At 41.6% G+C, this 13188-nt stretch overlaps 1 protein-coding gene across 1 annotated transcript in view; it reads left to right on the top strand.

Moving 5' to 3' along the window:
• Nucleotides 1-13188, top strand: part of LOC137383327 (probable helicase with zinc finger domain) — a 429894-nt gene that overhangs the window by 40629 nt on the left and 376077 nt on the right. Inside the window, 5 exon segments of the mRNA XM_068056011.1 lie at nucleotides 8019-8055; nucleotides 8249-8373; nucleotides 8473-8529; nucleotides 9445-9487; nucleotides 11333-11408. Of these exon segments, the coding sequence (XP_067912112.1) occupies nucleotides 8019-8055; nucleotides 8249-8373; nucleotides 8473-8529; nucleotides 9445-9487; nucleotides 11333-11408 (338 nt within the window).

Below are 13188 nucleotides of genomic sequence, written 5' to 3'. Positions count from 1 at the left end.
TTTTGCATCCACCTTGCTGCATTTCCCTGGATCCCATGAGATTTTATTTTTTTAACCAGTCTGCCATGTGGGACCTTGTCAAAAGCCTTGCTAAAATCCATGTAGACCACGTCAACTGCACCACATTAATCGATCTCCCTTGTTACTTCTACAAAAAGTTCAATCAAGTTGGTCAGACAGGATCTTCCCTTAACAAATCCATGCTGACTATCCTTGATTAATCTGTGCCTTTCTAAGTGACAGTTTATCCTGTCTCTCAGAATAGATTCCAATAATTTGCCCACTACTGAGGTTAGACTGACTGGCCTGTAATTATTTGGTCTATCCTTCGCTCCCTTTTTAAACAGAGATACAACGTTAGCAATTCTCCAATCCTCTGGCACCACACCTGTGTTCAGTGAGGACGAGAAAATGATGACCAAGACCCTCTGCTATTTCCGCTCTTGCTTCTTTCAACAGCCTAGGGTACATTTCATCTGGCCCTGGTGATTTATCAACTTTCAAGGATGCTAATCCCATTAATACTTCCTCTCACCCGATGTTTATCTCATCCAATACTTCACACACTTCCTCCTTACTATAACATCTGCATCGTCTCCCTCTCTTGTGAAGACCGACGCAAAGTATTCATTAAGAACCATACCAATATCTTCTGCTCCTACACATAGGTTACCTTTTTGGTATGTTTTAACTAGAATAGCTAAGTGGATGTAAATCACACGAGGCTTTCCAAGAGTTAAGCAGGTATTTATATTTATTCACTTTGAGTCGAAGATTGAAGTAAATTCTGCTCATGACATACTTGAGCAGTGAACTGGTGAGAATGGGAAGCACCTTTCAAGAAAATGGTGACTGGCTACCTACAAGTGTACAAAAATGTCCATCTTTACAGTAATGTCTGCCAATGAATAATGTAACCTGCAATAGATGTACTATACAAGATTTACATCCTCGTTTAAATAACTATGGTTTATGCAAATAAAGAGATTATTTGGGGGGGGGGGGGTGGTAGGGTCAGTTTTTCCCCTAATTTTATTGAATTGTTGCTAGTCTGCAAAGTTAGAAAGAGAAGGAGGATGATTGAATATTGGGAAATAATTGTGGTGGGTAGATGTTAATTTTTTTTATTAGTTTGTGGGATGTGGGCGTTGCTGGCTATGCCAGCATTTATTGCCCATTCCTAATTGCCCTTGAACTGAGTGGCTTGTTGGCTATTTTGGAGGGCATTTTAAGAGTCAACCACATTGCTGTGGGTCTGGAGTCACATGTAGGCCAGACGAGGTAAGGACAGCAGATTTCCTTCCCTAAAGGACATTAGTGAACCAGATGGGTTTTTGCAACAATCGTTTCATGGTCATCATTAGAGGAGCTTTTTAATTCCAGATTTATTAATTAAATTCAAATTTCGTCATCTGCCATAGTGGGATTCAAACCCATGTTCCCAGAGCAATAGCCTGGGCTCTGGATTACTCATCCAGTGCAATTACCACTACGCCACCACCTCCTCCATTGGAGTTTGGTGATTGTATCCGTGCTAGGGAATGGAGGTGCTTTGCGGGACATATCTGGAACATTGATTTAAAAAAAAATCAATCTTGGGATGTGTTCATCACTGGTAGTTATTCTCCTTCCCCAGTTGCCATGAGTAGGTGGTCCACCTTCTTGAACAGCTGATAGAGATTTCATACAACGCAGTGTCTTGTTCGGGCAGTTAAGAGTCAATGACATTGGTGTGGGAGCTAGAACCACATACAGGCCAGTCCGGATAAGGGTGGTAGGCTTGCTTCCGTAAAGGGCATTAGTGAATCCGTTGGGCTTTTCGAGCAAGCAACCGCTTTGTGGTCACTTTTACTGGTGTAGGCATTTTATTTCAACTTTTTTTAAAATTGAATTCAAACTGCCAAGGTGGAATTTGAGCTAATTTTGTCTGAAATATTAGTTCAGGCATCTAGATTACCAGTCCAGTAACGTAACGACTTAAACAGTGATCCTGTGTATAGGCACAGCTAAAAAGAAATGCTAGATTGCATTAAGCAGAGGGTGGGGAGGGGAAGTGAGGGGAAAAACAAGAAAATCTTGTTCAATACAGAATACTGGCTTAGGTTAAGAATGAAAAAGATACAAATGGTTCTTAGCATGTTTTTGTATGGATAACATGGTTCTTGTTTAACTTGTAGAAAGTAGTCATGATTTTGAGAGGAGGTGATCTTTCAGTTGGCCTTGAAGGTATTAATTGCAGATTATACTTGTAGCTAAACATAAGTCGCAGAACTGCTTTTTCAATTATTAATGAGGTATTTTTAGACAAGGTAAAATGTTGATATTGATTTATGGTGACAATTGGTCAAAGTAACAAAATTAAAAAATAACTTGAAAAATCTGCGTTGAATGTCTTCAGGAATTAACTCTTGATTTTGCTAGGATAGTCTGTGGCTGGGGTGAAGATAGTCATGGTGTTCTTTTGTATGAGACACACGTTTGGAGGGCTTGGTGACTCAATTTGATGTCATGGGGCATCAAACAAATGGTTTTGAAATGTTTTTGCAGCCTGTAAAACTGGCTCATGGAGTTCAGGATGTATTAACGACTTTTCAACCGAGTGTTACTTTTTTCTATTGGTTTCCCTCGGTTGCATTGGTGCTGATCCAATGCTGTAAATGTCATAAATCCACTTCTAGTATTTCTTAACTTGAGAATAAGGTTAGTTTTTAACCTATAAATTAGCCTATTTAACAATAATACTTCACATTCGGATCTATGTTGAATTTTGACATCTTTGCCTGTCTCTTGAAAATTGGAAAATAACACATTTGGAACCGCATTGGTGTAGGTTAAAATGATTTCTTCAATTTGTGTCAAATCAATTTACCAAAGCAAAGATACAAGACCTATACACAAAACATAATAAATGTATCTAAAATATTTGGAAACATTCCACAGGGAGCTAACTTCCCATTTTTCCAGCTTCAGACTTTGATGCTGAAAGTGCCAGCAATGTCGTTTAGTTCGATCAAGATTTTCTTTCATGCATAGTACAATGTAAGTTTTTATTAGAGCTGCTACATCCCAACATGCTCATGCTCAGACAGAAAGATGATGAATGCGACACCATTTAAAAAATTTGCTTGCAGGGTGTGGCTGATGATGGAAAAGCCACAATTTTATCGTCCATCCCTAGTGTCCCTGAGGAGGCGGTTATGGGCTTTTGCCTTGAATCGCTGCAGTCTTTGTGCTAATCAATCTCCCATTGTGTTAGATAAGGAATTGAATGATTTTTGACGCAGTGTTGATGAAGGAAGCACACCCTGTGTTCAAACCAGGATGGTGGAGAACTTGAAGCTGCTGGTGTTCCCATGACATTGCTGCTCTTGCCTCCTTTGTGGTATAGGTTGCAGGGCTGGAAGATGCTGTAGATGTAAGCTTTGTGAGTTCCAGCAGTATGTCCTGCAGAATGCAGAATGTACATAGTGCAACCACAGTGTATCAGTGGTGGAGGGGTCATATTGAGAGATAACAATGAAGGAGACTGTTCTGTTCTGAGTTGTGTAAAGCATGTTGCAGCAGCACCCAATTAGGTGAGTGGACTATTCCATCGTGCTGTCAACTTGAGCCTCGTAGATGGTAGCAAGGCCAAAAGATGAACTACTCGTCAGAGTACTGAGCCTCTGCCCCGCTCTTGCAGCCATGTTGGTCCTATTAAGCTTCTAGTCAAGATGTTGATGGTGGGTCACTTGCAATAGTGATGCCATTTAAGTTCAGCGGTAAGTTTATTTTGTTAGAGTTAGTTATTTCCTGACACTTGTTGGTGTGAATGGTATCTGTAACTTGTCAGCTGAATGTTATCCAGGTTGTGCCATAGGCTGCACGGACTCCATTATTAGAAGAGTTGAGAATTGAGAAAGGGTCATCGAACAGTGATACTTGTGCCTTTGATGGAGGGAAGTCATTAATGAATTGGCTGAAGCTGGTTGCTGTACTGAGGCACACTTGTAGCAACATCCTGAAGTAGTGATGGTTGGCTTTTGCCAACCATGACTGTCTTCCTTTAAGTATGACTCCAGCTGCTATTGACCTCTGTTTTGCTCCTTGGTGCCATGTTGGGTCAAGTGCTACCTTGGTGCATTGGCAGTGGCTTTTTATCTGATATTTAGCTTGTCTTTTTATCTGAATGATGGTGGTGATGATGAGGTTTGAAGCTTTTGAAGATGGGATTGCTCATTAAATATCTCAGTACTAATGTTGTTCCCCTATTTAAGAGATTGTCATAAGGTTTACCTGAAGTGGAACTACAGTGTTACAGTGACTAACCAATGGAGACCAAAGTACCTTTCTGAAATACCCTACAATTGACTTGCACTTTGCAGTGTTTCATAAGCATTCTAAACAAACTGTCCTCATCAAACAGGCCCTTTATCCTGCCTAACTCTTGATCGAAGAGAATTTGCCTGTTCTTTTTGATAGACCATTTTTGGTCCTTCATTTTAAACTTGGGGAAGGGACAGCTTCTATTTTAAATTGGAATTTCTGTTATTACCATCTTTCAAATGACTAGGTGTCTTCAATGGAAAAAAAGGCAAGGAGAACTTTATAGAATCATAGAAATTACAGCACAGAAGGATGCCAGTGAGTCATTGTACTAGTGCTAGCTCATCAAGTCCCCCTACAAAATCTGCTCCCTTGCTACTAATTCCATTCCTCCTTTCTGACCACTGTCTCAGACTGCACCAGATCATTGGCACGCTTGACATCCTGTTCAACCTTGAGTTGAGCTTCAAACCCCACATCCTTTCTATCATAAAGACTGCTTACTCCCATCTGTGCAACGTTGCCCATTTCTGCCTGTTTCAGTGCCTATTCCACTGAAACACGTAACTTGCCTTTGTTGTCTTCAGATTTGACTTTTGAATATTCTCCTTGTTTGCCATGCAGTCACCATCCTCTAATCCCCAGCTTATTCAAATCTCTGCTACAGATAACATATCCCTCTCCCCTTCATCGTTGATTATAGCAGCTTCCTGTCCTCCAAAGAATTGAATGTAAAATCCTTGTCTTTTAAAAAATCTCTCTCTAGTTTTACTGCATTCCAACTTTGCAACCTCATTCGCTCAAGTCGGCTAGATATTTTGGGGCCCCACTGAGGTTGGGAACAGAGGCGGATGGGGCCTGAAAACGCTATCATCAGCCTATGTGCGGATTCCTCAGCCCCATACCCGGCGCTGGCCATTTTAGGGGAGGCAGGTTCCGCACCCAGCAGGGCATCCTGCCCCCACAAGGTGGGCAGCCGTTTAGGCTCATTGAGCCTTGATATGGGTCGTTAAAGGAGTTCAACAGGGATTTTCCAATCAGCCTCCAGTTTCTTGACATGATGGAGAACAGTCTAACTGCTTGGAGATGCGCACCCAGTGGCAGGCTGGGGGCCAGTGCTCCAGGTGCAGCCAAAGGCTGCCCAGAGGTACTCCCCATGCTCACCCCCTGCAACAGTGGTGGCCTGGCTGCTTCTATTGTAATTTTAAAAAATAAGGTTCATGAGAGGCACCTTTATGTTGAAGCGCCCTCTCCATTACTTACACTTTACTGCAGCCTGATGTTTTTCTCAAGCTGGAAGGCCTCCGATTGGTCCTTTAGCTTTGAGAGCCTGCCTGTTGCCCTTAATTGGACAGGGAACCTGTCTCCATGTCAATTAACGGTGCACCCTGGTCAAAAATGCAAAAGGTGTCTGTCCCTCCCTGGGACGGGTTCAGGACCTGGCAACAGTCCTGCCTCTTGTTCCCCACCTCGAAGCTAAATTTCACCCCAAGCTTTTAGAATTAGTATTAGAATTAGAATTAGAACATTACAGCACAGTACAGGCCCTTCGGCCCTCGATGTTGCGCCGACCTGTGAAACCATCTGACCTACACTATTCCATTTTCATCCATATGTCTATCCAATGACCACTTAAATGCCCTTAAAGTTGGCAAATCTACTACTGCTGCAGGCAGGGCGTTCCACGCCCTTACTACTCTCTGAGTAAAGAAACTACCTCTCACATCTGTCCTATATCTATCACCCCTCAACTTGAAGCTATGTCCCCTCGTGTTTGCCATCACCATCCGAGGAAAAAGACGCTCACTATCCACCCTATCTAACCCTCTGATTATCTTGTATGTCTCTATTAAGTCACCTCTCCTCCTCCTTCTCTCCAACAAAAACAACCTCAAGTCCCTCAGCCTTTCCTCGTAAGACCTTCCCTCCATACCAGGCAACATCCTAGTAAATCTCCTCTGCACCCTTTCCATAGCTTCCACATCCTTCCTATAATGCGGTGACCAGAACTGCACGCAATACTCCAGGTGCGGTCTCACCAGAGTTTTGTACAGCTGCGGCATGACCTCGTGGCTCCGAAACTCGATCCCCCTACTAATAAAAGCTAACACACCATATGCCTTCTTAACAGCCCTATTAACCTGGGTAGCAACCTTCAGGGATTTATGCACCTGGACACCAAGATCTCTCTGTTCATCTACACTACCAAGAATCTTCCCATTAGCCCAGTACTCTGCATTCCTGTTACTCCTTCCAAAGTGAATCACCTCACACTTTTCCGCATTAAACTCCATTTGCCATCTCTCAGCCCAGCTCTGCAGCCTATCTATGTCCCTCTGTACCCTACAACATCCTTCGGCACTATCCACAACTCCACCAACCTTAGTGTCATCTGCAAATTTACTAACCCACCCTTCTACACCCTCTTCCAGGTCACTTATAAAAATGACAAACAGCAGTGGCCCCAAAACAGATCCTTGCGGTACACCACTAGTAACTAAACTCCAGGATGAACATTTGCCATCAACCACCACCCTCTGTCTTCTTTCAGCTCGCCAATTTCTGATCCAAAGCTCTAAATCACCTTCAACCCCATACTTCCGTATTTTCTGCAATAGCCTACCGTGGGGAACCTTATCAAACGCCTTACTGAAATCCATATACACCACATCCACTGCTTTACCCTCATCCACCTGTTTGGTCACCTTCTCGAAAAACTCAATAAGGTTTGTGAGGCACAACCTACCCTTCACAAAACCGTGCTGACTATCTCTAATGAACTTATTCTTTTCAAGATGATTATAAATCCTGTCTCTTATAACCTTTTCCAACATTTTACCCACAACCGAAGTAAGGCTCACAGGTCTATAATTACCAGGGCTGTCTCTACTCCCCTTCTTGAACAAGGGGACAACATTTGCTATCCTCCAGTCTTCCGGCACTATTCCTGTCGACAATGACGACATAAAGATCAAGGACAAAGGCTCTGCAATCTCCTCCCTAGCTTCCCAGAGAATCCTAGGAGAAATCCCATCTGGCCCAGGGGACTTATCTATTTTCACACTTTCCAAAATTGATAACACCTCCTCCTTGTGAACCTCAATCCCATCTAGCCTAGTAGCCTGAATCTCAGTATTCTCCTCGACAACATTTTCTTTCTCTACTGTAAATACTGACGCAAAATATTCATTTAACACTTCCCCTATCTCCTCTGATTCCACACACAACTTCCCACTACCATCCTTGATTAGTTCTTCTTGCTCTGCTTTTGCTCATCTCCATCCTTGCTTTGTCCCACTATTGCTGGCATGTTATTTCAACTGCCTCTGTGCATGTGGGAGAGGGGTCTAATTTTGTAATGGAAGTGGCTTGCATGCATTTAAAAATAAACATGAACAAATGCTTTTTTGCTATTATTAAATGTGTATTTGCTGCCATTCACCTGTAATTCATTGGCAGCTCATTGGCTGCACTATGGCAGATCTCTGTGTTAGTTCAGTTTTTGGAGGGGTGCAGAGAAGAGGAAGATGAGAGAAGTGTACATTGAATGTAATGGGTAATATTGTCATTTGGTGAAGCAACCAGTCTAAATTTTTACACATTAAATTGTGCCTTATTTGATGTATTTTGATAAACACGTACAGCAGTATTGAATGTTATTATATGTATTTTTGCACCTGATTGAATGTAAACATTTTTGGATTTCTTTTCAGAAGAACTACAAAGAGGCCGAAGAAGATTGTAAAAGTGGTAAGTTGCCTACAATCGCTTACTTTAATTATATGTTTAAATGCAATGTCATGTATCCAGTTGAGGTTTTTCTCTGGGATTGTTCTTTCGGAGAGTTTTAAAATTGAAAAAAGGAACAAATTACATATGTGTAGTGTGGCTTTTGGTGATACATGTACTGTTCACATGATAAATTAACTGTTCTGTTCCCAAGTCTTATGTTTCCACGAAATTCTGGGAGAGAACCTATTAAGAGATGTGTTGGCATCAATAGTTCCAGAGGGAAAACTGAAGGATGTTTATGATGCTTTGTGCGATTGTAAGACTGCGGACTGTATGGTAGGTCAGCGTTTTGGCGATTGAAATATGTTTTTTAATTAATGCAATTTCAGTAGAATTCATAGCGCACACAAAGCACATGTCGCTTTATGCTTCCAGAATGGAGCCTCCTCAAATCATCTGAGACGGCTACTGCACTTGCTGACAGAGTCGCAGGTAAGATATTAATGTATAGGTGTAGAACTTAAATATGTTTTCCTTCCTCCAAACAAGTAATGCAGAAGTGCTTTACATTTTTGGGATGGTGGGAGTTTGGGTATATTGCCGTATCACGTTAGGTACAGAATGGATGAAGTGTTAGGATTAAGTTCCTCTTACTGTCATGAAAAACATGTCTTATCTCTAACCACTGAGAAGCACACTCAGCTCTGTCAGTGCGATATGTCCATTTCTTTAATCAGCAATCTGTGGGTGAGAATGCTGTATTAGATGCTGATACTATTTTCACGGCCACTAAACATTCCTTTTGACCAGGACAGCTGCATTCATAGAGTTCAATGACAATCTGGGCTAGATCAATCTAAGGCACAAAAGATGGGAAGACTGAATTTAACCACTGCTGGTTTTAACCAATGATTTTAACCATCATTGTAGTTTGATATTTTGTCTACTGCTTTATTATCAACGATACCTCCTGGTTAAGTCCTTAAAAAGGGTTTCCTTGAAATATTTCTTACATATGAAGCAAATGGGAGTATTCTGGCTGCTTTTGCAAAAGAGAGGTCCAGAGTCACCTCACAAGTTCATGTGTAAGTTGAAATATTTGAAGCTTCTGTGTATTATTATGCTAACTGTGAATGTTCTGGAGTTTCTCAGAAAAATCTGAGAATTGTAAACCTCTAGATTTCTAGTACCAGGTAGAACCCAGAGTGGTACCTCCCCTTCTTTGTTAAAGTGGGTTAAAATACTTCCTAGGGAGGGAATAGGTATGTGATTCATGTACAGTGGTTTGCACAATATTAATAAATGTGTTGCAGATACTTAGTTGCATTTGTAAACAGTGATGCAGAAGATTAACAAGAAACATTAAGGATTTTTTAATTATTTGTGAATTTTCCTTTTTTTTAACAGGCTACAACTAACGGTGCTCTCTTATCAGAGCAAGATGCCAAAGGTGTGTGCTGACATTGTGAAGCAAAACACAGTCCTGCAACAAATTATACTACTTTTAAAAATATGAATAGTGTCTGTCACTGATGGAGCCTTTATTGGTGTGTCTCCATGATAGAAAGTTGCGCACACTTTACTGATGACGCGCCCCATATGGTGTTTGAGTAACTTCACTCGAGGTGGCTTTAAAGACTGGTTAATACAGCACTCTTAATATTTGTCACTATTCAGTGCATATACAGCATCTATAAAAAGAAAAATAGGGTGATGTTTTGGATCCTTCATCAGAACTGGAAACTAGAAGGTATGAGACCCTTTATAGAATAAAAAGAAAATTTCTTTGAGTTATTCGAACAGGTATTATGCTAAATATTATCAGGGACACTTATTTATCAACACTGTTGGGTGGCCCTGGGATCTGAGAGCACTGGGAGGGGCCAGCAGATCCAGGAGAACTTTGAAATGGGTCTCGAGGTCTGGTTATGGTGGGAGGTGGTTCTTGTGGTCTCGGAGTACAGGAGAGTTGAGGGATGTATGTGCATCGGAAATCCTTGGTAGAGGAGTCTTAGAAACTGGGTGCATTGCGGGTGGAGGTTCCAGTGTCTGGGCGCATTGTGGGTGAGTATGGGATTATGGAACTCAAAACAGTACAAGGATTGAAGAATGCAACGTAGAGATTCTGAACATGAAGGGGAATTAGAATTGGGGAGTGGGGTGTTTTGAGAGAGGAATCTAGGGCTCCATCAGACTGTGTACAAACTTCTTTATTGAGCAGCAATTACCAAAAGACTAAAAATAATACATTTGAATTTCTTAAAATATTTCTAATCTATATGTTTGTGCACATTGTTTTCCTGTTAACCACTACACCTCCCATCCGCATGGAATGGCAAGAGCTCCCTTTAATCTTATCATTTGCTTCCTAGTTTTTCTGTAACTTTATTAATATGAATTTAAAATAAAACTTCAAGTCGCTGTAGTTTTTTCCTTAAAAATTGGAGCATAGGATGGCTTGTGGAACAGCATACTGCTTAATGGAGTGATGGGAGAAGAGTTTTAAATGGGTGGTTCATTTGAGAACACGGGTGGAAGTTAGAGGAAGAATAAATTTTCATTGCTCTTGTGAAGCTCTTGAGAGTTGATTTGAAGACCAGCCCTGAGAGTAAGCTGCCTATTTGTAATCGAAGAATAGGATAGAATGATACAGCACAGAAGGAGGCCATTCAGCCCATGGTGCTTTTGTTGGCTCTTTGAAAGAGTTATCCAATAAGTTCCACTCCTTTGCTCTTTCCCTGTAGCCCTGCAAAATTTTTCTTTACAGTTGTATATCCAGTTCCCTTTTGAACATTACTGTTGAAATACATAATGCAGTCATGTATCTAAAAACCTGTTTTGAAAGGAGAAGGATAACAGCTTATCTATATTTCTGATGGAGGGCGGGTGGCGATACAACTGATCCTAATAAATGAACTAATAAATGACAGCTCTTTGCTGAAGAACCAAAAACATACAGAGAGAGTTTTTTTTGCTCCTTTGCCGTCTTGTGGTTAACCACATTGAGTGACAGTACTGTGGAGAGATGGGACGGTGATTTATCACTGACATTTCCCACACGGTGCATTCAGTTTTAGCTTGAACCATTTGGGCAAATGGCTTCAAGTAACTTGAAGAAAATCAGAAGGGAAGAGTCTTCTAGAGTTCTACTGTGTGTGCCTTTTTTCCTGGATGTTGACATTCATAAGCCACTAATAGTGATCGCTAGACCATGTTCCTGCTCCCTCTCTGGGAAGGCTGAATGCCTATTCAGAACACCTCACACAGAAAAGTGATGTTTCCAATTGTCTTTCAGAAAATGATTGTCGATGGAAGTTTCGTCCGCCCCCACGAGGTGTTATTGGAATTGATGAGTATTCCTTGTGTTGTCAGTAAGTTTCTGATTATTAATGGGCCTCTAGTGATGTGAGTAGAACTGTGCTATATTTATAAGAACAGAAAATGCTGGGAATACATAGAAGGGTCAGGCAGCATCTGTCGAGAGAGAAACAGAGTTACCTTTAACTTACATCAGAACTGGAAAAAATTGAAGATGTAGCAGGTTTTAAGCAAGTACAGAGGCAGGAGGAGGGGAGGAAAGAACAAAAGTGGAAATCTGTGGTCGGGTGGAAGGCAGGAGAGGTTAAAAGACAAGGAATGATGATGCAAGGTTAAAGAGGGTGGCAGTGGGGCAAGTAATCAGTAGCTGGTGCTCCAAGGTGATAGTTTGTGGTGTGCTAGGGTACTGATTTCCTGATCAAGATTTCTCACTTGACAATGTAATCACTTCAGCTATACTTTGGAGGAAATCTACCTAATGGATATATGTCTTGTGTACTTCCTAGTGTCTGAACTTGTTTGCATTGGAGATAAGTGAATTAAGGGGGAACAGGATTTAGATTTTTAAGATGTTAGGAGGTGTAGATGTAAGCAGGCTTTATGACTTGAATTTAGTGTACAAATAGAGGGCAGAGCTTTAAAACTTAATAAGGCTCGGCAGAGACTACAAGGCTTATTTTTGCTCAGAGGTGAATGTGTGGAACTGATTCCCAGATCAAGTAATTGAAGATGTATTGTTTTTTTGGGCTTTTTTTTTTGAAAGAGTTAAGTACCTTGATTGGAAATGGGATTCAAGGGTAAAAGTGTATGTATCGACTGAGATGATTGAATACTTTATGGGATACATGATTTCTCAGCTACTGACCACCTTGCCTTCAAATCTGCCATCATTATTACTTGCCTTTTTTAAAAAAAAAAGCCCTTGACCTGTCTGTCTTTACAAACTACCACCCTATCTCCAACCTCCCTTTTCACTCCAGAGTCCTTGACTGTTGTTGCCTCCTGAATCTGTGCCCATCTTTCCCGGGGCTCCATATTTGAATCCCTCCAATCAGCTTCCCACTTTTAGAGTCATAGTCATAGAGTTATACAGCACAGAAACAGGCCCTTCAGCCCATTGTGTCCATGCCAGCCATCAAGTACCAAAACTGCTCTTATCAAAGTCACAAATGGCAACCTATATGACTATGACAAAGGTAAACTAACTCACCTCATCCTTCTCAACCTACCTGCAAACTTTGACACAGTTGACACCATCCATCTCCAACTTCTCCCCTCCGTCATCCAGCTGGGTGGGACTGCACTAGCCTGGTTCGATTCTTCTCTATTTAATCATAACCAGATAATCACTTGCAATGCCTTCTCCTCCCACTCTTGCACCATTGCCTCTGGTGTCGCTCAAGGACCTATCCTTGATCCCCTCCTGTTTCTCATCTGCACACTCTACCCCTGACAGCATCATCCGAAAACATATGTATGCTGACAATATCTAGATCTACCTCACCACCACCCCTCTCGACCCCTGCACTGTCTCCAAATTGTCAGATTGCTTGTCTAACATAGAATCATAGAATAGTTACAGCACAAAAGGAGGCTATTTGATCCATTATGTTTGTACCACCACTCTGCAATAGCAACTCAGCAAGTCCCACTTTTTTATTCGTTCATGGGATGTGGGCGTCGCTGGCTCAGCCAGCCCCCTCGCCCTTTCCCCATCGTCCTGCAAATTTTTTCTCGTCACGTGCTTATCCAATTTTGTTTTGAAAGCCTGATTGTATCTGCCTCCACGACACTCGGGCAGTGCGTTCCAGATGCTAACCATTTGCTGTGTAA

Source organism: Heterodontus francisci, chromosome 24 (genome assembly GCF_036365525.1).
Source record: "Heterodontus francisci isolate sHetFra1 chromosome 24, sHetFra1.hap1, whole genome shotgun sequence".
Lineage (NCBI taxonomy): Eukaryota > Metazoa > Chordata > Chondrichthyes > Heterodontiformes > Heterodontidae > Heterodontus > Heterodontus francisci.
Note: the sequence above shows the minus strand (reverse complement) of the source record. Positions and strands in the feature narration are given on the sequence as shown.